General features: G+C 41.9%; 1 protein-coding gene across 2 annotated transcripts in view; it reads left to right on the top strand.

Moving 5' to 3' along the window:
- The window catches only part of PLS3 (plastin 3), an 83,674-nt gene extending 73,239 nt beyond the window's left edge, over positions 1-10,435 (top strand). For both annotated transcript variants that reach the window (XM_004777538.3, XM_045068236.1), the window contains 8 exons: positions 955-1,050; positions 4,611-4,806; positions 5,980-6,058; positions 6,854-6,968; positions 7,199-7,332; positions 7,670-7,793; positions 8,014-8,138; positions 9,211-10,435. In XM_004777538.3, the coding sequence (XP_004777595.1) occupies positions 955-1,050; positions 4,611-4,806; positions 5,980-6,058; positions 6,854-6,968; positions 7,199-7,332; positions 7,670-7,793; positions 8,014-8,138; positions 9,211-9,343 (1,002 nt within the window). In that variant the 3' untranslated portion in view covers positions 9,344-10,435. The remainder of the gene's footprint in view (positions 1-954; positions 1,051-4,610; positions 4,807-5,979; positions 6,059-6,853; positions 6,969-7,198; positions 7,333-7,669; positions 7,794-8,013; positions 8,139-9,210) is intronic.
- Positions 10,436-27,381: the final 16,946 nt, after the last annotated feature.

The following is a 27,381-nucleotide window of genomic DNA, read 5'->3' as shown; positions in this document are numbered from 1 at the left end:
AAGAGACGTTCCTTATAATAGCATGTCTGGACTGTCAAGGTTCAGTAACAGAATCTGATCACTGCTGGGAGGATCATCTTCCAATTCAGCAGGATTAAGGAGTCTTGACCCCAGTTTCTGTCCCCTCAAGGCAAACGCTTACTTGACATGGTTGAAGACTGTTATGAAGTGTTTGCCCTGGTGCTGTGGTTTTCAAGTTGTCCTCTGTGGAGGGTCCACATAGCCTGAATCCACCTAACCATGTAAAACCATTCAAACAATGGATGAGTTCAGGAGCTTAAAACAAAAGAAAATCTTCGGGGGCACCTGGCTGGCTCAGTCGGTGAAGCGTCCGACTCTTGATCTCAGCTCAGGTCTTGATCCCAGGGTTGTGAGTTCAAGCCCTGCACTGGGAGCCTAGTTAAAATAAATATCTTGTTTGGTTAACTATGTTCAGGTCATACAGGGTTAAATGTTACTTCACCAACTCAAGTGTTAATTTAAAAATGTCATTTAAATTTACAGTTAAATACATCTTTAACATAGCTAATCTCTTCTCCATAGGTTATGGTATATATTGTGTTTCGTAATGATGTAACCTGTCTATTTTCTCTTTCCCTATGCTTCCTGGATTTCTGCTCCTCCTTTCTTTTCTTGCTTGTTTTATCTGCCAAGCTTATTGACTTCAGTAATTCAGTGAAGGTACAGAACTAGTTCTGTGTTTACTAGCTTTATTGTATTGGCAATGTTAATCAGTTATAAAGTCATGATAAAATCCAGTTATCCATATTCAAGGCAGAGAGTAGGCCAGATGGCTGGACTTTTCTGGGGGAAAGATCTGTTAGATTAGAAGACAGCAATTTGTGCCATATATTCTCACAAAATCTCGTGCAAATATCCTTCCAAACATAGGACAATGGGATACATTCATTCTTTGTAGATGTGATCTCACTGAGATTTTCAATTCATTTATAGGATTCCAAAGCCTATTTCCACCTTCTCAATCAAATTGCACCAAAAGGACAAAAGGAAGGTGAACCGCGGATAGATATTAACATGTCAGGTTTCAATGTAAGTATAAGTGTTCATTTGAATTCTACAGTCTTACAAAATGATTGTCAATTTCTTCTCAATAACAAGAAGTTTGGTAATCGCATGTAATGGTGTTAAAAATTTTGAGCGTTGTTTTAAAATTTATTGCTGTGGGTATAATTCAAAGACCGAAAGATGAGCTTTGGTGTATTTTGGTAGTTTATTAATGGGTTCCATAACGATGGCGCTATTGGCTTGTATTGATTGCATAAAATATTCAAAGCCAGGGTCGGGAAATAAGTGTTAGAAACTAACCTTTTCCAAGTGTTTGGATTATAATCACAGTGAGAGATGTAATGACAAGATAGTCATATATGCATTTGTAGTCTTCGTGTGTTGAGAGTAACATGACTATGTTTACAAACTGCAGATCCAACTTGGGGACTTACTCATGGACCATATTCCCTGGTTATATCACTCAGTTGTTCAGTGACCTTGGACAGATTTCTTCGCCAAATTGGATCTCACTTTGCTCATCCATAAAGGAAGGAGTTGGACTAGACAATTTAGTCTTAAGTTTCTGTGATCCCCTGGTGCGTTCTTTGTACCCATTAGGTATAGAATGCATTGTACTAATTTAGAGAATCCATGTTTCTAGCCCAGTAGGCAGTAGGATCCAGTAGATAACATGGGCTAAACCACTTACAATGCCCTTATCAGAACTGAATTTGTAACTGACTTGTGTGCTTCTATTTCTGTCTGGATGTGAGATGTGAGATTCTTTGGTTCAGGTGACTTGGTATGGATCAGGAGCTGTCCTGTGCGTGGGGCAGCTGTCCGAGCAGGCTCACCGGGTGACCTTGGGCCAGCGTAAACGGCACTAGTATGCTAACTGATGCTGATTTTAAGACCGCTCTTCTGCATTCATTCTTCCCTGGTTGATCTCCAAACACTCCTTTGTCTCTTCCCTCCCCAGAATCCTTCAAGGATTCCCCATTGACTCTAGACTTCAGTCTGAAGTGTTCTGCTTAGCATTTAAGGCCCTGCATGGTCTGCCGACGAGTGCTCTTCCCCGCTAGTCTCCACCCCCACGCCCTCCCCCAACACTCATTTTACCTCTGAGCCTTTGCTCACACTTTTCCCTTGTCAGTTCGTGTCCTTCTTCATCTTTTTCAGCTTTATTACCTTCTTTAGGGCCTAACTGACTGATGATTGATTTTTTTTTTTTTATATCCATTATCACATCAGGTTTTCTCATGATCCTTTGTAATGCCTTCCGGCTCCCATCCTATATTCCCCCATCCCAGGCAACCACTCATTTGCTTTCTTTTGCTTTATATTCATTTGAGTTTTTACAAGTTTTATGTAATGGACCCCTACAGTATGTATGCTTTTTTTTTTTTTTTTTTTTTGTCTAGCTTCTTTCACTCAGTGTAGTATTTTGAGATTCACTCATGTTGTCACATGTATCATAAATGCATTCCTTGTTTATTGCTAAATTATATTCCAGTGAATGGATATACCACCATTTGTTTGCACATGTACATGTTGATGAGCATTTGGATTGTTTCCAGTTTGGGGCTATTACAGATATAGCTGCTATTGAACATAGAGAACTCTTTGTATAAATACATGCATTCATTTCTCTTTGGTAAATACCTAGGAATGAAATGGCTGAGTAATCGGGTATGTTAGGAAGCAACCAATTCACTTTTAGTGTGGTTGTACATCTTACATTGCTACCAGCAGTATACAGAAGTGCCAGTTCATCCATATCCTCACCAATACTTTAGTGTGGTTAGTCCTTTTAACTTGAATCATTCTAACAGGTGCCAAATGATCTGTCATTGTGGTTTTAATTTGAATTTCCCTAATGACACATGGTGTCGAATATTTTTAATGTGGTTATTTGCCATCTTTGTATCATCATGTTCAAACATTTTGCCCATTTTTAATTGCATTGTTTGTTTTATTATTAGCAAGTTTTAAGTGTTTTTATGTATTTTGGAGACAATGCCTTGATTGGATATGTGATTTGCAAATTTTCTCTCAATGTGTTTTTTAAAGAACAGACGTTCGTAATTTTGGCAATGTCTGATTTAGTCATTTTTTTCTTTTATGGATCATGCTTTTGGTGTTGTATCTAAGAAATTTTAGCCTAACATAAGGTCACTAATATTTCTTCCTACGTGTTCTCCTAGAAGTTTTATAGTTTGAGGTTTTACCTTTAGAAATATAGTATGTTTGGGGTTAACTTTGCATATGGTGTGAGGTAGGGGCTGAAGTTAGTTTTTCATATATATTTTTATTTGATTTTTTATATTTCATTATTGTATATTTGACAATTTAAAGTTGGTAAATAGCATAAAGCAAACAATATTAAAGTAATAACTGACAGATTACAAGAAATAAAACAGGCTCTATGAGAGGAACTCACTATGCTCAGAGAGAACCCTGAAGAAAGGTTGAATCCCACGCAACTGCCCATCCGCTAGTGGTTACTGATTGTTTTGCAGAAGGTAACAAGGGTAACACAATGAATACACATTGTTCTGGAGTCTTGTACAATCAAGGCACCTCACCGGGGGTTAAAAAACTAATTAAAGATAGCATCACCCATTGAAGACAAAGCTAAGATTGTCAAATTATACATTCTGGGCAGCTTTAGTTTAAAAGTAACATTCCTCAAGTTTCATTTATCATTATCTCTTCTTTTCTCACCAGATTGTAAAACCCTTCCTCCCATGACACTGTTCCACAGAAGTGCTTACGTTTGCCCCCGGGCAAAACTGTACCGTGTATATGTAGGAAGTGCCCAGACTGCCACTCTGTCCTTTCCAAGTGTAGGTCACTAGAAACAGATCCAAAAGCACCCGTTCCTCCCACAGCTCCAGGTTTTTTACTTGTAGCCTTGGGATGTGGGCATAGTGGGTGTTTGAGAAACTATACTTTTTACATCAGGCTGAAATGATTGGATAACTTAAATTCTTCACCAAACCCTGTGTTAATCCAGAGCTGGGCACTCATCTTTTGGGGTGGGTTGGAGGGGGTGGGGAGGAATGGGGGGGGTGGGGGACGGGTAACAAGTTAGGAGTCATGGGAATTAGTTCGAAGTAAGTATTCTTTACAGAAATGAGCAACTCTGCTTCTGCCTGAGTGGAAAAGTTAAGTCAAACAAGCCGTAACCCACCCCCCCAAAAAAAAATCCTTGCAGAGGAAAACTACAATTTGAAATACACAGTTTAAACCTGAAATTAAATTATTGGAAACTGCTATTCTTGATGATTATCTTTTAAATATGTTCTCATAATTTCTCTACCCTTTACAGTCTTACACCTTCCTTAGGGCCCAGTTGAAAAATCTCAACAGTTTTAGCTTTTTTCTTGATGAGTTTTCACAGGAGCGATGTAATCCCATTTAAATTAAATGTACTGTCCTTCGAGAAATGATCTGGTTCCACCTAGCGTGCCTTTGAGGTACTGTACCATATGTCGGCTAAGAGAAAGTAGAATTGTATATCCAGCCTATCATTGTAGGGAAACAGGTCTATGTTTTTAGTATAGCCTTTTAAAAGATGGCTGCTTCTTTTACTTCAACAGGAAACAGATGATTTGAAGAGAGCTGAGAGTATGCTTCAACAAGCAGACAAGTTGGGGTGCAGACAGTTTGTCACCCCGGCTGATGTTGTCAGTGGAAACCCCAAACTGAACTTAGCCTTTGTGGCTAACCTGTTTAATAAATACCCGGCACTAACGAAGCCCGAGAACCAGGACATTGACTGGACTCTATTGGAAGGTAATTGAAGTTTTCTCACATTCTAATGTGCGGGACTACAGACCAGAAATACATAGGCCACGATGATTCTAGGATCTTGGCCTAATAAATTTCCTTCCCCACTTTCCTTTAGCAAGTCTCTGCTGGAAGTAGACCTGAGGGCTGAGTCAAAAGTGGCAGCTGATGGAAACGGATGATACTGGGAACCTTATAAAGCAAGGTTCACCTAGCTTAGTAAACCAGTTTTATTTTAGTATTTTAGAAATAGATCACCTTCTAAACCCCTCACTAGAAAAATGTATATATGCATTAAATTTGACCTATCGGTTCATGATATTATTTCATTCTTCCACATTCAGACTAACCAGACAGAATTAGCCCCAGTTCCTTTTCTATTTACCTACTCAAAAAATCATAATACTGGGACACCTGGCCGGCTCCGTCGGTATTGCATACAACTCTTGATCTAGGGGTTGTGAGTTTGAGCCCCACATTGGGTGTGGAGATTACTTAAAAATAAAATCTTTAAAATGATTAATGTATGGCAATTATTTGAGTTTGGGGAAGGTAGAGTTTACCTTTTCCAGATTATAAATACATGAAGTATAAGATTCAAAAATGAGCAAATGTAGTAGTCATCCCTTGAATATCCCCTGGCAGGACTATAACATTTTTAAATTTTAGGCTTTTCAAGTTTCATGTAACTTGCAGCTGTAATATAGGCATGTAAAAGAAGTGCTTGTGTGTAGCTTATAATTTATAAATATGTAGAGGGAAGGTGTAAATTCATGAGTATAGAGGGTTCATATGCTCGCTGCCCCAAAGTTAGACCCCCCCCCCCAAATTTCTTTAAAGGTAAAACCGATAACATCAGTTACTTTTGAGGTATGGGGATTTGGGGAGATATTGGGGAATCCTTAGAAGGGGGAGGAGATTATAAAAAATTCATAAATCTCTAAATTGTTTAACTGGTTATAAAGTTGTATTCTTCAATTCTAAAATAAGTCAGCAAATTTTTTAAAATAAGCCTATACCTAGAGAGAATGTATTTAGAGAAAATATTTGGAGATTTGTATTAGAGAATACCTCTAGATTTGCACAGAGGAAATGAATTCACCTTAGCTAGAACTGATATTATATGCATGTATAAAAGGTGTTTAATTAATATCTAAATTTTGTAAATATTCTTAATAGGAGAAACTCGTGAAGAAAGAACCTTCCGTAACTGGATGAATTCTCTTGGAGTTAATCCCCATGTAAACCATCTCTACGCGTAAGCCTTTCTACTGTTACGATCAGTTAGGAACAGCGTGAATGGATGCCGCAGAAAGAATTATAGCTCTAAACATTTTCTAGATGTTCATTGACACTGGTCATTGAGGTTGGAAGATTTTGAATGGTGACATCCATTATCATTTTCCAAATACACAGAAGCCCAGATTCTTTCTTTACATGATCATTAAGAGAAAGAGTGTATGAATGTTGTTTCCGACATCCTACGAAACAGATCCTTTACATTTTGTAACAGAGACTAGGGAAAGACTTAAGTGCACTGTCCATGATGTCCTGAGGCCTTTGTACTCACTGCTCTCTCAGCCTCGAACGTTCTTGTCCACCTGGAATGCCCTACTCCCTTCCTATCCTCAGATTCAGACCCTGACCACCACCTAATGCTCTGTAACCCTAACCCCAGTTCTTTTCATCTTCATAGCAAGTATATATGCCCCCAAATCAAATTATCTATCAATCCATAACTTGTTTATTGTCACTCTCTCTCTGACTATGGTGTAAGGCCACGGGTTTTCATCCTATGTGCCCAGCTTCTAGAGTCGTACCTCACAAACCGGAAGCTCTCAAGTATTTTAAGTGAACGGGATGGTGTGAGCTCTATTTTTAGCATAGACTGCTAGAAAATGTGAGCCGTGGGTCTTATTTGTGGTCTTATATGTTTCAGTTGCCAGTGTACTGTTACTGTGTTTAAGGAAACAAAGGCCCGGCTGTCTGAAAACACTGATGAAATTATTTATATTATTTTATTATTTATTTTATTCTTTATTTTATTCCTTAGCGACCTGCAGGACGCCCTTGTAATCTTACAGTTGTATGAACGAATTAAAGTTCCTGTTGACTGGAGTAAGGTTAATAAACCTCCATACCCGAAACTCGGAGCCAACATGAAAAAGGTAGATCAGAAGTTACTGCATTCAGTTGTTACAGGCAACTGTTTTCAGTCCCAGTTCATTTCTTTTGCTTGGGAAACTTGCATCTGAGCTTCCTGAGAACAGGAGCTGTGTCTCATGTATCCCGATGTGCTAAGTACCCAGCTTTGTGTGCCCTCAGTACTCACTCACGTGTACAGATGAAGCCAATGGGAAAAAAATCCTCAACCATTTGCTTTTTTGTGGGTTTACAGCTGGAAAACTGCAACTATGCTGTTGAATTGGGGAAGCATCCTGCCAAATTCTCCCTGGTTGGTATCGGAGGGCAAGACCTGAATGATGGAAACCAAACCCTGACTCTAGCTTTAGTCTGGCAGCTGATGAGAAGGTATGGCACCCAGTTTTAGCTGCTCAAGCACCACTGTCCTAGCAGTCTGTGATCCGGCCCTTGTCATTTTCAGATAGACGTGTCAATGACTACACCTTGGAAACTTTTGGATTTAGACTCTGAAGTGAGCTTAAGTGATGGATAGTTGCAAAAATGCTGAACAGCCTGTGTATCCATTTGAAAAAAGACCTCTTAGCTAGAGTGCTGACGGCCCGAGTGCCGGCCAGAGCACAACTGCCTTTAGGTTACGGCCACTGTCAAACTAGTACAGAAGGTGCATTTTGGTTTTTTTCCTCATGAAGTAGCTTGGGACCTCTTCTTTCACTTCTCCTTCTAGATATACCCTCAATGTTCTGGAAGACCTTGGAGACGGGCAGAAAGCCAATGATGACATCATTGTGAGCTGGGTGAACAGAACATTGAGTGAAGCTGGAAAATCAACTTCCATTCAGAGTTTTAAGGTAAGAATTGCATGTTAGACAATTAACTGTTCTGTTTGCCAGAAAGGATCAGTAATTTGGAAGGATGGCCTCTGGTTGGTTGGTTAGTGTGATTTAGTGTTGGGCTAACAACGAGCTTCTCTTCACCTGCTGGGCTTGGTGCGTGGCAACTTGATGCAAGTAATCACGTGTTCACTTGTACAAACCGGAAACTCTCGGATTTATTGTCCTTTGGCACTAGGACAAGACGATCAGCTCCAGTTTGGCCGTTGTGGATTTAATTGATGCCATCCAGCCGGGCTGCATAAACTATGACCTCGTTAAGAGTGGCAATCTGACAGAAGACGACAAGCACAATAATGCCAAGTAAGAGACACTGACGATAACAATGATTAATACCCATGGGCTTTGGGTAGCCAGGCAGCTCTGCATTCTCGCTCAGGTTCGGCCACTTTATGAATGGTGGTGCCCTAGGAGCGCCTGGGTGGCTCAGTCGGTTGAGCGTCTGCCTTCGGCTCAGGTCATGATCTCAGGGTCCTGGGATCGAGTCCCGCATCGGGCTCCCTGCTCAGTGGGGAGTCTGCCTCTCCCCCTGGCTCATCTTCTCTCTCTCTCTTTCTCTCTTTCAAATAAATAAATAAAATTTAAAAATCTTTAAAAAGCAAAACAGAACCAAAAAAGAGTGGTGTCACCTGAGGGAAACCTCTCCAAGCCTCAGACCCCTTATCAGTACATAGGGAGCAATAATACTTATCTTAGAGATTTTGATATGAATACAAGATATAAGAGCCTAGACTGTGCCTGACATCATAGGCACTCAATCAGCTGTTGCTTTAGGGAATTACCAAAATTATATACTTTATCTGACAACAAGGAGAAGATAGGCTAAGAATATTCTTCTGTCTTGCTCTTTTTCAAAACGCATTATTTACTGATGCCTTTTTTTTTTTACTGTGCACAGATCCCCTTTCCTACATATGTTGAGTTTATTATCTTGGTCCCTAAATGAGCAGGATGCTTAAGCCTCCACTGAAACTATGTCTTGAAAGTTTCTTGCGCCTGGGTGGCTCAGTCAGTGAGGCATTTGCCTTCTGCTCAGGTCGTGATCCTGGACTCCTGAGATCGAGCCCTATGTCAGGCTCCCTGCTCAGTGGGGAGAAAATGATAATGATAATTTTTTTTCTCATCTTTGTATCGCATCAGCTTCAAAATTAATTCTCATTGCAGAGAAGGGGTGAATAAAATCATCCCTAAGTCATAGAGCCAAAAAACCAGGGTCACTTAAGAGTGACCTCAAAAACTAAAATGGTACCACTCCGAAGTTTCAATATGAAAGTTTCCCCTCCCAGCCAAATGATTTTACAATAGGAAACATGTCTCCTGTCATGTCCTTGACTAACAAGAGGTTCGTCTTGATTTTTGTTTCCTCTGACAATAGGTACGCTGTGTCAATGGCTAGAAGAATCGGAGCCAGGGTGTATGCTCTCCCAGAAGACCTCGTGGAAGTAAAGCCCAAGATGGTCATGACTGTGTTTGCATGCTTGATGGGCAGGGGAATGAAGAGGGTGTAAAATAACCAATTCGAATAAAAACAGCCTTGCTCCCAGGTGCATGATTAGCAGGTCAGCTCTTTCCAGGGGAAGCGGTCATGGCTTAAAGAACTGATGGTCACTGCAAGGACTCATAGTTTTGATGAACAAGATTCCTCATCTTGAGAGCTCACAGGGGAAGAGTTTTAATGGCAACAGCTCCTCTTTCCCATAGTCACAGTTGGATTTGTCAGGCACACCTGAAATGCACTCACGGCCGGATCATTTACTCTCTCCTCCTAGATCGCTGCCCGTGACATTTCCCATTGCTGTATGTCATTTCTGTGTATCTTTGCCACCCCCTTAGAATGTCCGCCTCTTGGGACTTGCTTAGATGATTGGATATGAATACCATTAGACCATAACTTTGCTTTTCCATCCAGGATGCTAGTTCTTATTTGAGAACTTGGCTCAGAGGGTATCTGGATAAGAGTATCCTTTGCTTATCTTTGTAGTACAGAACATTGGCAGAAGTAATAGAAGTTTTTCATATTCTTTTATTCTTAAGATCAGTATCTTTTTACAGTATTCTTTCTACGTGATCTTTTTTGTACATTTAAGAATATTTTGATTACATTAAATAAGACTGCTGATTTTGCTACTTTTTTTAAGGGGTCTCCAAGTACGTAAAAACCATACATTGTAGGTAGAGAAAAAGTGTACCTTGATTTTGCATCTACCCTCTCACACCCAAGCTGTAAACAGCTGACATATTTTGTCTTCACACACTTGGTTCCATATATGCTTATTTGTTTTAAAAACTTGTATCGTCAAACTCTCTCTTTAGATTTAAAATGCTGTTGAATATGACACTTTTGAGGAGAGAGCGTGCTCAGAATGTAGACAGGAGACGGTAGGCCAAGCATGCTAAGTGTACCATAAATTTTCTAATTTTCCACCTAAAACAAGGAGATGCGGTCGCTAAAAAATAAAATATGTATGTAGGACGTAATGTACTCTTGCTTTGTCAAGCTGTTTGCTATAGTTTCCAAGATCATAATGTTACTCTAACTCTGAAAAGTGATGTAATCTGGTAGCAATGTATTAGTTCCAATAAAGGCATTTACATAATAAGTAGTCTTCTCGTGTTTCCACCCTTCGCGGTTTGCCAGTCATGTTTGCCAGATTTTTCCCCCCGATGTTCTCTTTTTCTGATGTACTGTACAAAAATGATGTCTGTTCAATCTAAGCTCTTGGAGCTGAATGAAGGAGAGCCCCAGTGGGGTCAGAGGGCCTTCTCCAACTTACTCTAACTTCCTTATCCGGTTCCTCCCTTTTTCTTTTTTTCCTCTCACTCCATCTTTCCAGTGTTCTGTGTTATACAAAAGACCTGAACAATGGGGGAGCCAGAGACGGGAGTTGGTCCCTGGCAGGTTTTCTTATCTTTCTGGTCATCAACATTTTGGGGGCTGGCTGACTCCTTGCTGGGGGGCGGTGGGGAGGGGCTGGCCCGTGCGCAGTAGGAGTTTTCCTTGGCCTTCCTGCCTCTACCCCCGAGATGTCCTTAACACAGCCCCAATGCACAGAACAAATACGTCTCCAGACACGGCCAAAGGTCCCATGTGGGGCCAAGTCATCCCTAGTTGACAACCAGTGGTTTATGGTACCATTTTAAGGCTTTGTGCAAATGAGTAATATGTAATCCAGTCCTTTGACGAACTGCATGGTGATGGTACAAACAACTGTATTTATAGCTCGAGTAAGAAAGATTTTTCTGAGTATGACACAAACCCCAAAGACCTAAAATAAAAGAATAAGAAATTTGACAATTCTGCTTTGGGGGGGGGGGGAAAGAAACTTATATAAATCAATACAATAAGCAAAGTCAAAATATAGATGACCAGGGATGGGGGTGGGGTGGAGTGGGGAGTTGAGTCCCATTGCCTTAAGTGCATTTGGGCAGCTATAACAGAATACAGACTAGGTAGCCTATAAACAACACATTTGTTTCTCACAGCTGTGCAATCTGGGAAGTCCAAGATCAAGGTGCTTGCTGCCTGGTTCATAGAAGGCCTTCTAGCTGTTAACTTCACATGGAGGTACGAGCAAGAGAGCTTTCTGGGGTCTCTGGTGAGGGCACAAATCCCATTCACAAGGGTCTCCACTCTCATGACCTAAGCACCTCCCAAAGGCCCCACCTCCTAATACCATCACATGAGGGATTAGCTTGGTGGGGAGACACAAACATTTGGTCCATATGATAGGTTAATTTTCTTAATATAAAAGCAGCTTTAATGAGTAAGCAAAAGGCAAGTCTTCTACAAACATATAGAGAAACTGATAAGGACAATCCCATTTAACAACCTGTCTTCTGCTTAAAAAAAAAAAAGTTCCATTAGAAAAATGGGCAGGGATCGCCTGGGTGGCTCAGTGGGTTAAGCCTCTTCCTTCGGCTCAGGTCAGGATCTCAGGTTCCTGGGATCGAGCCCCGCATGGGGCTCTCTGCTCGGCAGGGAGCCTGCTTCCTCCTCTCTCTCTGCCTGCCTCTCTGCCTGCTTGTGATCTCTCTGTGTCAAATAAATAAAATAAAATCTTAAAAAAAAAGAAAAAGAAAAAAGAAAGAAAAATGGGCAAGGGCACCTGGCTGGCTCAGTCGGCAGAGCATGTGACTCTTGATCTCACAGTTGTGAGTTCGAGCCCCACGCTGGGTGTCGAGATTACTGAAAAATAAAATCTTAAAAAAAGAAAAATGGGCAAAGGATTTGATTACCCAATTCAAATAAGTATAATTGGCTGATGAATGTAAAAAGGGAATGCTGATTCTCAAAAGTAAGGAGGGTTATGTCATTGATACCGAGAACTGCTTTTTTTTTTTTTTTTAGTAGACTTTATTTTTAGAGCAGCTTTAGATTCAAAGCAGAATGAAGTGAAAGGTACAGAGCTGTCAGGTACCACCCCCCAACACAAATGCATAGCTGATTATCAACGCCTCCCCTGGAGTGGTACATTTGTTAAAACTGATGAACCTAGGGGCGCCTGGGTGGCTCCGTCATTAAGCCTCTGCCTTCAGGCTCAGGTCATGATCCCAGGGTCCTGGGATCGAGCCCGGCATCAGCATCGGGCTCCCTGCACAGCTGGAGAGCCTGCTTCTCCCTCGCCCTCTGCCCTTCCCGCACCCCCAACCCTGCTCATGCACCCACTCACTCTCTCTAATAAATAAATAAACAGATAAATATTTTCAAAATTGATGAACTTACGTTGACACATCATAATCACCCAAAGTTCACAGTTAGCATCAGCGTTCACTCTTGGCACTGTACATTCTGTGGATTTTGACAAACATATGATGACCTGTCCACCATTACAGCATCCTAGAGAATAGTTTCACTGCCCTAAAACTCCTCTGTGCTCTGCCTATGCATCCGTCCCCATCCACCAACCCCTCGGAACCACTGATATTTTTCCTGTCTCCCTAATTTTGCCTTTTGCGGATATCCTGTAGTTAGAGCCATACAGTATGTAGCCTCTTCAGATTGGTTCTTTCACTTCATAATATGTGTTTGAGAGAACTGCCTTTTTCTCTTTTTTTTATAAACATATATTTTTATCCCCAGGGGTACAGGTCTGTGAATCGCCAGGTTTATACACTTCACAGCACTCACCAAAGCACATACCCTCCCCAATGTGCACTACCCCAACCCCTTCTCCCAACCCCCCTCCCCCCAGCAACCCTCAGTTTGTTTTGTGAGATTAAAAGTCACTTATGGTTTGGCTCCCTCCCAATCCCATCTTGTTTCATTGATTCTTCTCCTACCCACTTAAGCCCCCATGTTGCGTCTCCACTTCTCATACGAGGGAGATCATATGATAGTTGTCTTTCTCCGCTTGACTTATTTCACTAAGCATGATACGCTCTAGTTCCATCCACGTTGTCGCAAATGGCAAGATTTCATTTCTTTTGATGGCTGCATAGTATTCCATTGTGTATATATACCACATCTTCTTGAGCCATTCATCTGTTGATGGACATCTAGGTTCTTTCCATAGTTTGGCAATTGTGGACATTGCTGCTATAAACATTCAGGTGCACGTGCCCCTTCGGATCACTACGTTTGTATCTTTAGGGTAAATACCCAGTAGTGCAATTTCTGGGTCATAGGGCAGTTCTATTTTCAACATTTTGAGGAACCTCCATGCTGTTTTCCAGAGTGGTTGCACCAGCTTGCATTCCCACCAACAGTGTAGGAGGGTTCCCCTTTCTCCACATCCTCACCAGCATCTGTCATTTCCTGACTTGTTGATTTTAGCCATTCTGACTGGTGTGAGGTGATATCTCATTGTGGTTTTGATTTGTATTTCCCTGATGCCGAGTGATATGGAGCACTTTTTCATGTGTCTGTGGCCATCTGGATGTCTTCTTTGCAGAAATGTCTGTTCATGTCTTCTGCCCATTTCTTGATTGGATTATTTGTTCTTTGGGTGTTGAGTTTGCTAAGTTCTTTATAGATTTTGGACACTAGTCCTTTATCTGATATGTCGTTTGCAAATATCTTCTCCCATTCTGTCAGTTGTCTTTTGATTTTGTTAACTCTTTCCTTTGCTGTGCAAAAGCTTTTGATCTTGATGAAATCCCAATAGTTCATTTTTGCCCTTGCTTCCCTTGCTTTGGCGATGTTCCTAGGAAGATGTTGCTGCAGCTGAGGTCGATGAGGTTGCTGCCTGTGTTCTCCTCAAGGATTTTTGATGGATTCCTTTCTCACATTGAGGTCCTTCATCCATTTTGAGTCTATTTTTGTGTGTGGTGTAAGGAAATGGTCCAATTTCAATTTTCTGCATGTGGCTGTCCAATTTTCCCAGCACCATTTATTGAAGAGGCTGTCTTTTTTTCCATTGGACATTCTTTCCTGCTTTGTCGAAGATGAGTTGACCATAGAGTTGAGGGTCTATTTCTGGGCTCTCTATTCTGTTCCATTGATCTATGTGTCTGTTTTTGTGCCAGTACCATGCTGTCTTGATGATGACAGCTTTGTAATAGAGCTTGAAGTCCAGAATTGTGATGCCACCAACTTTGGCTTTCTTTTTCAATATCCCTTTGGCTATCAAGGTCTTTTCTGGTTCCATATAAATTTTAGAATTATTTGTTCCATTTCTTTGAAAAAGATGGATGGTACTTTGATAGGAATTGCATTAAATGTGTAGATTGCTTTAGGTAACAAAGACCTTTTCACAATATTTATTCTTTCAATCCAGGAGCATGGAACATTTTTCCATTTCTTTGTGTCTTCCTCAATTTCTTTCATGAGTACTTTAGAGTGTTCTGAGTATGGATTCTTAGCCTCTTTGGTTAGGTTTATTCCTAGGTATCTTATGGTTTGGGGTGCAATTGTAAATGGGATTGACTCCTTAATTTCTCTTTCTTCTGTCTTGTTGTTGGTGTAGAGAAATGCAACTGATTTCTGTGCATTGATTTTATATCCTGACACTTTACTGAATTCCTGTACAAGTTCTAGCAGTTTTGGAGTGGAGTCTTTTGGGTTTTCCACATATAGTATCATATCATCTGCGAAGAGTGATAATTTGACTTCTTCTTTGCTGATTTGGATGCCTTTAATTTCCTTTTGTTGTCTGATTGCTGAGGCTAGGACTTCTAGTACTATGTTGAATAGCAGTGGTGATAATGGACATCCCTGCCGTGTTCCTGACCTTAGCGGAAAAGCTTTCAGTTTTTCTCCATTGAGAATGATATTTGCGGTGGGTTTTTCATAGATGGCTTTGATGATATTGAGGTATGTGCCCTCTATCCCTACACTTTGAAGAGTTTTGATCAGGAAGGGATGCTGTACTTTGTCAAATGCTTTTTCAGCATCTATTGAGAGTATCATATGGTTCTTGTTCTTTCTTTTATTGATGTGTTGTATCACATTGACTGATTTGCGGATGTTGAACCAACCTTGCAGCCCTGGAATAAATCCCACTTGGTCGTGGTGAATAATCCTTTTAATGTACTGTTGAATCCTATTGGCTAGTATTTGGTGAGAATTTTCGCATCTGTGTTCATCAAGGATATTGGTCTATAGCTCTCTTTTTTGATGGGATCCTTGTCTGGTTTGGGGATCAAGGTGATGCTGGCCTCATAAAATGAGTTTGGAAGTTTTCCTTCCATTTCTATTTTTTGGAACAGTTTCAGGAGAATAGGAATTAGTTCTTGTTTAAATGTTTGGTAGAGGGGCGCCTGGGTGGCTCAGTGGGTTAAGCCGCTGCCTTCGGCTCGGGTCATGGTCTCAGCATCCTGGGATCGAGCCCCGCATCGGGCTCTCTGCTCTGCAGGGAGCCTGCTTCCCTTTCTCTCTGCCTGCCTCTCTGCCTATTTGTGATCTCTGTCTGTCAAATAAATAAATAAAATCTTAAAAAAAAAAAAAGTTTAAAAAAAAAATAAATAAATGTTTGGTAGAATTCCCCTGGGAAGCCGTCTGGCCCTGCCTGGGCTTTTGTTTGTTTGGAGATTTTTAATGACTGTTTCAATCTCCTTACTGGTTATGAGTCTGTTCAGGCTTTCTATTTCTTCCTGGTTCAGTTGTGGTAGTTTATATTTCTAGGAATGCATCCATTTCTTCCAGATTGTCAAATTTGTTGGCGTAGAGTTGCTCATAGTATGTTCTTATAATAGTTTGTATTTCTTTGGTGTTAGTTGTGCTCTCTCCTCTTTCATTCATGATTTTATTTATTTGGGTCCTTTCTCTTTTCTTTTTGGTAAGTCTGGCCAGGGGTTTATCAATTTTATTAATTCTTTCAAAGAACCAGCTCCTCGTTTCGTTGATCTGTTCTACTGTTTTTTGGTTTCTATTTCATTGAAATAGACAGAGGCTCCACTTTTGTGGGAAAATATCTTTCAAAGACAGTCTCCAGGAATCCTCAAGCAAGTTTCCTGAGCTCTTGTGATTTCAAACATGAACAACTGATCCAAATTTCATTCAGAACAATTATCCACAGTTAGTCGTTTTGTTTTGTTTTGTTTTGTTTTAAACATAGAAACTATTCTCAATCGTTCACTCATCCATTTACTTATTTGTTTGAGTAATCTCTACACCCAACCTGGGGCTCGAACTCAAACCACACCATCAAGAATCACATGCTCTCCTGACTGAGCCAGCCTGGTGCCCCACCGATTTTTTTTTTTTAAGATTTTATTTATTTATTTGAGAAAGAGAAGGAGAGGGAGAAGCAGGCTTTCCGCCGAGCAGGGAGCCCCTTATGGGGCTTGATCCCAAGACCCTGGAAACATGACCTGAGCCTAAGGCAGATGCTTGACTAACTGATCCACCCAGGTGCCCCAATTTTATTTATTTTTTTGTCAGAGAGAGAGAGAGAGACAGAGCACAAGCAGGGGGAGAAGCGGAAGCCGACTCCCCACTGAGCAGGGAGCCCGACATGAGGATCGATCCCAGAACCTGGAGATCATGACTTGAGCTGAAGGCTCACCCAGGAGCCCCAGCTGTGTACTTTTAGATATTGAAAAGTACCATCACTCCAGTGGATCATGTTTCTCTGGAAAAAATACTACCAGAAACTTCCAAACATATGAGCTTATTTTATTTTCTTTTTTAAGAGTTATTTATATGAGAGAGTGGGAGGGGCAGAGGGAGAAAGAGAGAATCTCAAGCAGATCCAGTGCTGAGTGCACGGAGCCCGACTACGGAGTCGATCCCAAGCACCTGAGATCATGACCTGAGCCCAAACCGAGAGTCAGACACTTAATTGACTGTGCCACCCAGGCACCCCACAAGCTTATTAACAACAACAACTCCTAAAAGCCAATAACTGACTCTGATTTTATGCATACTGTGTAAGTGGCAGTTCTCCCCATTAGGGACAGTATCACTGGCAAACATGGCCCAAAACTTGGCACGACCCTAATAAAAATCATTAAGTAACACAGCTTCAACTCTAAAAGCCAAACTAGTCTAAACTCGTTAGGATTGTTATGGACCATCACGTACACAGCCCTCGACTGCTTCTTAACGGGTCAAGGAGCAATTTATGCTACAATTTATGCTACCGCAATTTAAGCACTCCTTGCTGTACCTACTGATAAGGTTGATTTGTACATCAGGACCCACAAAACAGAGGTCCCCCCCCAGTGGGCTAGCCCACATCCCAAATTTAAATGTAAGTCAGCCTGCCCTTAGGAGAAACACCTGCCAAGGAAACCGCACGTACTCCTGCCCCAGCCCTCCGACTCAGCTTTAGCTGCTCTACCTTCCCCCAGAAAACAGGACCGGAGAGCCTTTCTAAGGAAATCGCCTTCCTCCTTCCCCATCGTGCCCTGTGTCCGAGCTGCCTCTTCTAAAGCTCAGTGTAAGATTTACTCTTGCCCAAAATCCTCAGGAAGAGGGTTTCACCTCTTATAGGTGGCACTGGCCACCCCCAAACCATGCATCGTTTCCCCTTGAATCAAGGACATCAGACTTGCTGCCCACATGTCGTTTCCCGGTTTGGGCAATGAGGTGGAACTGGAGGAGGGTGGCTGAAGTTGCCGGGGAGGGCTCCCCGGTGCTGGGGTGAAGGTACCGACTCAGGAACCTCCGGTAAGCTTCTCTTGCACGGCTCTGCTTCTTCTGCATTCTGCACTCCTGGAGTGTGTTTGTCCTAATCCTTCTGGGTGGAAGATTGGGGTGTGAGAAACTCCAGATTTTTCACAGGCTATGAAAAATTGGGGTAGGAGAGGCTGCAGAATTTTTCCAGGTGGGACTTCATGGGCCCCACCATTTGGGTGTGTGGCTGAACTCATCTACAGAGTAAGAAGTTTTGGAAGGTCCTTACCAGTCTCAGGAGTTGTGCAGGAGAGCCAGACACAGGAAGTCTAAGTTAGGACTATTTCAACAAGGGAAAATAATGGGTATCCCTCAGTCTAAGAGCCAGATGACAACCCTTAGGAGATTCACAAAGCCTTGAGGCAAGTCCACAGCATAAACCGCTGGGGGATTTAGGGAAATAAATTAAGACAAGAAGTTCAGACTGCTTTGGGGCACCTGGGTGGCTCAGTCAGGTGTCTACCTTTGGCTTTGGTCATGATCCCGGGGTCCTGGGATTGAGTCCCACATCAGGCTCCTTGCTCAGTGGAGAATCTGTTTCTCCCTCTCTCTCTACCTCTCCCCCGACCCACTCATGCTCTCTCTCACTCTCTCTTCAGTAAATAATAAAATCTTAAAAAAAAAAAAAGTGTTCCCAAATCAAGCAGAATGGGATACCTATTTTAATGGGCATGCAAAAGCCTCTAGAAGACCTCAAAGTTCTGAAATAGCTTCTTTGGAAGATTTGTTGCAAGAGGCTAATGAAAAATGAAAGATTAAAAAAAAGAAAGACAAGAAAAGAAAGATACAAGAGGTACCTAAAACAAGAGGGTAAGGCTGATGTGACTCTTACTGCCCATCCTGTCCTCACTGACCTGAGTACTCACCGGCTATTGATCCTCTGTCTGAATTACCTTTCTGCTCCGCGGAGACTACAGTGCCGTAAACTCCTAGAGTTGGCAGGCTCACGAACCAGAAGCTCTGATACCCGAGGACAGGATTAAATGGATGGCCCTACTTCAAGAAAAGAGAGAGAGAATTCACATTCCTCTGCCTTCTTGCTCTATCCAGACCCTCAACAGATCGGATGATGCTGGCTCACACTCCTGAGAGGGACCCAATGCACTTTCCAGTCCCTTTCCCCTCCTTGGAGGTCATTTTCAACCCTCTAATAATGCCTTGGTCTTTCTGGGACCAGCCCTGAACTACAGACCCCCAGACTCCAGTCATCTCATTAACATATAAATGACACTCATCCCCCAGGAGAGTCCAAGGGTTCTAGAAACAGTGTGCCAGCGCCAAAGACAAAGACCAATCATTTATTTCTTATTATAGCACAGCATCCAATTAAGAACAAAGCACTAATCCTTTAAATTCTCTATAAAACCATTTTTTACAAATTCAAATCCTAAATTAAGTCCTTTCTAATACCCTTTTATAGAGGCAGTTCATAGTTCCTTCAACAAACCAAAAAATCCCATCTGTTTTATTACAAGGTTCGGTGGTCCTGGTGTTCTCAGACACTGGAAACAACTGTTTCCATCTCCAGGTAGTTTATAAGGAAAGCAATGAGAAAATGCACCAAAGATCAAGCTTGGGTGGGGTGGGAGGGGTGCCTGGGTGGCTCAGTCGGCTAAGCATCTGCCTTCAACTCATGTCATGATCCCAGAGTCCTGGGATGGAGCCCCACATTGGGCTCCCTGCTCTTGGGGAGCCTGCTTCTCCCTCTCCTTCTCTTTCTCAAATAAATAAATAAAATCTTAAAAAAAAAAAAAAAATCGGTGGGGCACCAGGCTGGCTCAGTCAGGAGAGCATGTGATTCTTGATGGTGTGGTTTGAGTTCGAGCCCCAGGTTGGGTGTAGAGATTACTCAAACAAATAAGTAAATGGATGAGTGAATGAATGAGAATAGTTTCTATGTTTAAAACAAAACAAAACAAAACAACTAACTGTGGATAATTGTTCTGAATGAAATTTGGATCAGTTGTTCATGTTTGAAATCACAAGAGCTCAGGAAACTTGCTTGAGGATTCCTGGAGACTGTCTTTGAAAGATATTTTTCCCACAAAAGTGGAGCCTCTGTCTTTGCCCTATATTTCCATTTTTTTAAAATCTCTGATTTCATTTGCTGATTAGAGTGGTTTTCCTTAGAGTGGTCCTTAAACGTGGAGACAGGATGTAAACAGGATAGACTTATTAATGTGGAAACCATGTAGATCAGAATTACACTTGCTAACGTCATTCTCAAGATAAGGATAGACTTGGGAAGACCCATGCATGAAGAATTCCTTTCACCAAAACTTGGTAAAATTCCTCTTGCTTTGCCTGCGGCTTGCCAGAGTGACCACTTGGGGGTGTTCTGAGGCAGTTTCTTGTGATGCTAACCTTGGACACTCCTGCCATCTAGTGGCCAAATTGCGCGTAGCTACTTGCTTGTCTGAGCTAGGAATCAAGATGTACAGAACCCAAGTTCACCAGGCTCCTGGTGCTTGGATGGAATAATAACAAAGCCTCCTGTATTTCAAGATGCAAGGAACACTTTAAACTTTTGGAATAGTTTGCTTTCTTTTTTTTTAAGACTTAGTTTTTGGTTTGTTTGTTTGTTTGTTTTAAATTTATTTATTTGACAGAGAGATCACAAGTAGGCAGAGAGGCAGGCAGAGAAGCAGACTCCCTGCTGAGCAGAAAGCCCAAAGTGGAGCTTGATCCCAGGATCCCGGGATCATGACCTGAGTCATAGGCAGAGGCTTTAACCCACTAAGCCACCCAGGTACCCCAGGAATAGTCTGCCTTTGATGGGAAAACAAAAGTCTTCATCTGAGAAAAACTTGGATTTGACATTGAAGCAGATTCCTTTGACCACCACCATGTATGAGTACATGTGTTCATATTTGTCCTGAAATCACAGTGGGATACATTCAGACAGCAGCATTCTGAAAGCACAATAGGTGGGCATGCAGGTTTCAGGCACAGTCTTCCAGACTAGCCTCTTTAACCAACCCCCCCACCCACAAGGGTGCAGCTAAGCTGGAGGGGGCCAGGATTTGTGTCCCAGAAGGCCAGAGAGAATTATGGAATTAAAGGAGATGCAGGGAGGGCACCTGGGTGGCTCAGTGGGTTAAAGCCTCTGCTTTCAGCTAGGTCATGATCCCAGAGTCCTGGGATCGAGCCCCAAATCAGGCTCTCTGCTCTGAGGGGAGCCTGCTTTCTCCTCTCTCGCTGCCTGCTTGTGATCTCTGTCAAATAAATAAATAGAATCTTTAAAAAAAAAAAAAAGGAGATGCAGGGAAGAGTGACTTTGATGCACTGAGTATTGAATTTGAAAATTAAAATTTGTCTACAGGATGCAGGGTCACCAAGTCCAATGGTCAGGAAAAATTCTTGAGATGTTTTATGGTACAAAAAGTATTTTTATTATAACATAGGGATAGGACTCCTGAGCAGAAAGAGCTGCACTGTGATTGTGAGGAGTGACTGATTATAAACTTCTAAGTGTGTGTGGGGGGGGTAGAGATAACATCAGTTTCTAAGGAATTTCTCTATGTTGAAATTGACATTTACAAGACCTTGGAGGTCTGGCTATGGTCAAGATACGGTTGTATTTAGTTTCTAATAAAACACCAACATGGGGCGCCTGGATGGCACAGTTGGTTAATCCTACTCTTAATTTCTGCTAAGGTCATGATCTCAGGGTTGGGGGATCCAGTCTTGCATCGAGATCCGTGCTCAGTATAGAGTCCTCCCCCTACTTGTACTCATGCTCGCTCCCTCTCTAAAATAAATAAATAAAAACTTCTTTAACATTAAAAAAAAAATCCACATTAAGGCAGCCATGAGTTCCTTAAAAAAGGTCATTCTCTGAATGTCTCAGGTATTTATCAGGGGGCTGCAAGTTGTAAGAATTAATTTAAGCTACATTTCTCTTGCTTTTGTTCTCCTCATTTCCCCACCTGAGCAATTTGGACCCTTAAATCTTTAAGGTTGCCGAGGGTGGAAGGACTTATCTTCTGTAACTTCTTTCTGCTGAATAGGGGTGTAGAGCTGTCCCTACATGTGTGTTGGCATCAGTCAGCGGGGGTGTAGGAGTTATGAAAGGCAGAGGCAGCCAAATGATCAGCAGTTGGCCTGAAGTTATGGCAGTGAAGGAGTCTCAGCAGCAGGCAGAAAGTTGGCGGAGGAAACAAAATAAGATTAATATTATTATGAGAAAAAGCCCAATAAAAAGATCCTTGACAGCTGACAAAAATCCTCCTCCGATCCAGTGAAGCTTAACCAATCATTAAAAGCACCAATTTGAGCTTTCATACCTTTTAGCAACCGTGTCACATTTTTTAAAAAGATTTTATTTATTTACTTGACAGAGAGAGACACAGCGAGAGAGGGAACAGAAGCCGGGGGAGTGGGAGAGGGAGAAGCAGGCAGAGCTAGGAGCCTGATGTGGAGCTCGATTCCAGGACCCCAGGACCATGACCCAAGCCAAAGGACTCTGAGATTATGACCCGACCCAAAGGCAGATGCTTAACCCACTGAGCCATCCAGGCACTCTTTTTTTTTTTTTTAACTTTATTAAGATTTTTTTTATTTATTTGACAGACAGAGATCACAAGTAGGCAGAGAGGCAGGCACAGAGAGAGGAGGAAGCAGGCTCTCCAATGAGCAGTGAGCCCGATGCGGGACTCGATCCCAGGACCCTGGGATCATGACCCAAGCCGAAGGCAGAGGCTTTAACCCACTGAGCCACCCAGGTGCTGCCATCCAGGCACTCTTATACATGCATTTTGTGACAATTTCTCTGAAGCTGACTTCAGGCCGTCTGGCATCAGTTCTCAGGGTTTTCGGGAAAAGGGCAGTTTTAGTTTTTAATGACTTTAACTCAAGAGAATGGAAGAAGACTGGAAACCTGAATTTGGAGAGCCGTAGCCAGCTATTTGAGGAAACCAGAAGAATTCAGGATCTAGTCTAGTTTATAATAAATAGTATTAAAATCCAATATCTACAAAGATGTGTTACTGAAACATATTTTCTCTCTATAACCACACTTATTTTTATCCAAGACAGCCAAATCACGAATCATTTGTATGTAAAAACAAGTCCCTCTCCTTGAAGAAGAAATACATTTTGCAAGGACATCAGAATAATAACAATAAATGACAAAAGATTTTTTAAGAACTGTCACAGTTGGGGCGCCTGGGTGGCTCAGTTGGTTAAGTGTATGCCTTTAACACGCTTGGCCTGATTATTTACAGAAACTCAACAAGAATAGTGATGGGCCAGACAGATCTTTTAAAATTGGCTTTGCTGGAATTTTTTATAAGGAATCTCGAGATTGACCTTTTAATAGCCTCTCGAGGCCAGAAGCCAAGCCAAATACTTGTGATCAGACATGGCTGCAATACTCATAGATTTGGACAAATTCCTTTTCTCAGGTTCCCCAAAATATCCCGAGGTCCCTGCACCTGCCAGGAAATTAGATTCTTTACTCACCCAGTGAAGCTACTGGGATGCCTGTAAGCAAGGGACCAGGCCGGCAGTTCCAAGGAGCTTTACTATCTCCATAAAGTCAACCTTAATTCCCTAAAGCTGTCTGCTCATCTCTGAGTCTAGGCATGTGTCTCAAATGAGACATTCCAGGCAAAGCCCTAGTAAATATAGCCAGTCTTTCCAGTGGTGTCCTGTTACAGAGAGAACAGCTTCTCATTGCACTTATGCAGATGTGATTGCCAGGAAAGGAAGATTCCTCACTGAGAGTTTCTGAATTTCAGAGGGTTCAGGTAGGGAGAAAAGCGAAATGCTTCAATTTGTCTATAAAGGAATATTTTATCGTATTTCTGCATACCGTGGATAGCTTAAGAGAAAGTTGCCTTAATCTGGCAGAGCGAACATTAGAAAACCGACAGTGTTTCAAGTAAATCATAAAAACTCATCTTCCTCAACCCATTCAGTCCGGCTTCCTCCTCTCTCTGCCTGCCTCTCTGCCTACTTGTGATTTCTGTCTGTCAAATAAATAAATATTTTTTTTCTAAAAATGTATGTGATAATATTCCTTTAGGAAATCAGAAAAACTGAGTTATTTTTAGATGTCCATTTGCCCTATGAAGTCTTTATTACCAAAGTCCTTCTACATCTTAAGAAAATAAAACAAAACAGATATGTGAAGATATAATTCACATAGTATACAATTCATTCAAGAATCCTAAAAAAAAAAAAAAAAAGAAAGAAAGAAAGAAAGAAAGAGGGGCACCTGGGTGGCTCAGTGGGTTAAAGCCTCTGCCTTCAGCTCAGTTCATGATTCCAGGGTCCTGGGATCGAGCCCCGCATTGGGCTCTCTGCTCCCCAGGGAGCCGGCTTCCTCCTCTCTCTCTGCCTGCCTCTCTGCCTACATGTGATCTCTCTCTCTCTGTCAAATAAATAAAATCTTAAAAAAAAAAAGACATAAACTTGGCTTTGTCAAAAGCCCTCTTCATGACTCTCCTTGAGGACAAAACACATTTTGCAAGGACATCAGAACAATAACGATAAATGACAAAAGATTTTTTAAAAACAGTCACAGTTGGGGCACCTGGGTGGCCAGTCGGTTAAGTGTCCGCCTTCAGCTCAGGTCATAATCTTGGGGTCCTAGGATTGAGCCCCGCATATTCTCTCTCTCTCTCTCTTAAATAAGTAGATAAAATCTTTTTAAAAAATGGTCACAGTTAAATATATGATACGAAAGTTCATTATAATATGGCTGACAAGGAAACCCAGTTATTTTTGTGACACATAACACTTCAGTAATTAGAACAGACTTATACCAGAACATTAAAAAAAAAAAAAAAAAACTTTAGGAATTTCAGGACGCCTAGATGGCTCAGTGGGTGGAGTGTGTCTCATAATCTCAGGGTTGTGAGTTTGAGCCCCACATTGGATATAGAGATCACTTAAAAATAAAATCTTAGGGGCACCTGGGTGGCTCAGTGGGTTAAAGCCTCTGCCTTGGCTCAGGTCATGGTCTCAGGGTCCTGGGATAGAAGCCCCGCATTGGGCTCTCTGCTCAGTAGGGAATCTGGTTCCCCCTCGCTCACTCTGCCTGCCTCTCTGCCTACTTGTGATGTCTCTTTCTCTCTGTCAAATAAATGAATAAAATCTTTAAAAATAAAAATAAAATAAAATAAAAACTTTGGAAATTTCAGACCACATCTATAACAGTTATGGCAGTCATCCAAAAAATACAACCACAGCTTATTATTTGTTTGCCGCACTTCCATTTCCGGAGTAACTTCACAGACCAAATAAACAAGCCTGAGGAATCAAAAAGACTTCGTTTACAATTCGTGTCTCAGGGAAGTTTGTTAAAACCCCTCAAAGTTTTAAAGCATATGCTAAGTAGGATTACAGATTATTATAAAGTTAATATTTACATTTAACCAAGGTGGCAATAAGAGCTTCTACAGGAAGCTAAACTTGTTAGCAAAACTTAACTCCTTTAACCTTGAGCAGTTTTAACTTTCTCAAATAATGAAAAACCAAATAAAGACAAAATATAGACACCCTGGTTTTCTGCACAGATAAAGAAAAGAGACAAAAAAAACTTTATTTACATTTTCTTATGGATAGCAGACCAACCATCCAAGACAACTTGGACTTTTTAACAGAGAGGAATGCAGAATTTGAATTTTATACCAGTGTACTTTAAAAATCCATTCATTTCAACTGTTTTATTTATTCAATCTACTTGGTTTTTGCTCTTTTTTTAACATATAGCCATGAAAACTTTGAGACAGACAAAATTAGCCATCATTTTTAAAAACTTCATCTATTTATTTGAGAGAGAGAGAGAGAGAGCACGCACAAGTGGGGATGGGGGGAGAGGGAGAAGCAGGCTCCCCAAGCAAGGAGTCCCACACAGGACATGATCGCAGGACCCCAGGATTATGACCTGAACCAAAGGCAGATGCTTAACTGACTGAGCCACCCAGGCGTCCCTTTGCTGGCAAATTTGAACCGCGATGACATGAGCTTATTTGACCATCACTAAACCTTGTTAGAATAAAAGTTTTCTGTTTAATGCTGGTAACTCTAAAGACGCACTTACCTTAATTAAACTAACAAACTTAAATTGGCTTAAATACTGAATATGTTGCACCTGGGGCAACTAAAAGTCAAGCCATTTGTGCCCCACTGTCACTTTTTACCTGTGGGGAAATCTGAAGAGGACGGTTCAAGTCCAGGGATTGGTGCTCTACGGTCTTTGTTAGCAGGTACCAATGATGACCGAGGGTTTCACAAGCTCCACTGACCTTGGTGCTGAAACTGCGGGGGTGGGGGGGGGCGGGGGGCAGCGGGGCCGGTAGGGGCTGGTAGGGGGTGTGGGGGAGGCTTTGCAGAAGAGCTGAGGTGCCTCCAGCAGCCACAACCCCGGACAGAAGAAAGAGGACTCCCAGTCCTAAAGCTGGTCAGCTCAGACAGAGGAGCAGATGGGTTTTATTTCCACCAACAAAAATGGAGACTAGGCAGTCCAGGCCAGCCCAGAGAAGACAGAGAACCTCCCCTAGATGAAAAAGAGTTTCAGCAGCTGCTTGGGTTAAGTCCCATCCTGAGCTGGACTAGCCAGACCATCGGCTCCAGTGGTCATAGCCATTAACCCGGGAAATGAATGAGGGAGAAAACCTCCCCGACTCAACAAGCGTCAGACTCCATTCATTCAATCCTTTCAAGAGGTATTCCAGATCTGACACATAAAAGAAGCAAACAAAGAGGAGAGGAGTAACTCAGGAGAAAGAGGGAGGCCTGTACAGGATCTCTCGACAGAAATAGAACTGAAGGTTAAGGACACATTCATGGACCATTTTTGCCTCATCTACTAAGGAGTACTGAGGCCATGCGTTATTGCAGAAGATGTCCTCTCTTCTTTAAATCTTGCAATCCTGGGCCCCTGAGTGGCTCAGTTGTTAAGCGTCTGCCTTCAGCTCGGGTCATGATCCCAGGGTCTTGGGATCAAGCCCTACATCGGGCTCCCTGCTCAGTGTGAAGCCTGCTTCTCCCTCTCCCACTCCCCCTGCTTGTGTTCCCTCTCTTGCTGTCTCTCTCTGTCAAGTAGATAATTAAAATCTTAAAAAATCAGTCAATCAATCTTACAATCCAAATTGGCTCCAGTGGGTTAAGAGACACTCCAAGGGGGAATTCTTGGGGCATGAAGAAGAAAAACCCATTACCATAATCCAAGCCCTTCTGACCCCCTCTCCCGCACAGTGTCCTGCTCAGGGTAATGTCAAGGGTTCCTAGCATTCAAAGTGACCAGAAGTGTCCCTCAAAAAGTAGTTATGATCACGGAACTGTCCTACTGAAGGGGTGTGGATGTCCCTTCGCTTCCCTGTTGTTTTTCCTGGGACATAATAGTGCCAGTAGATGGATCAAGAGTGCCTACTGTTTTCACTCACGAAGATCCTAAGAATTTGTGGGGGGGAAATACCTAATTTACAATTTAAGTAGTCAGTAGGGGACATTGACCAAGAATAGTAAAGATGTAGGGGC

This window comes from Mustela putorius, unplaced genomic scaffold (assembly GCF_011764305.1).
Source record: "Mustela putorius furo isolate JIRA1106 unplaced genomic scaffold, ASM1176430v1.1 tig00003901_pilon_pilon_pilon, whole genome shotgun sequence".
Classification (NCBI taxonomy): domain Eukaryota; kingdom Metazoa; phylum Chordata; class Mammalia; order Carnivora; family Mustelidae; genus Mustela; species Mustela putorius.
This window is presented reverse-complemented; position numbering and strand designations above follow the sequence as displayed.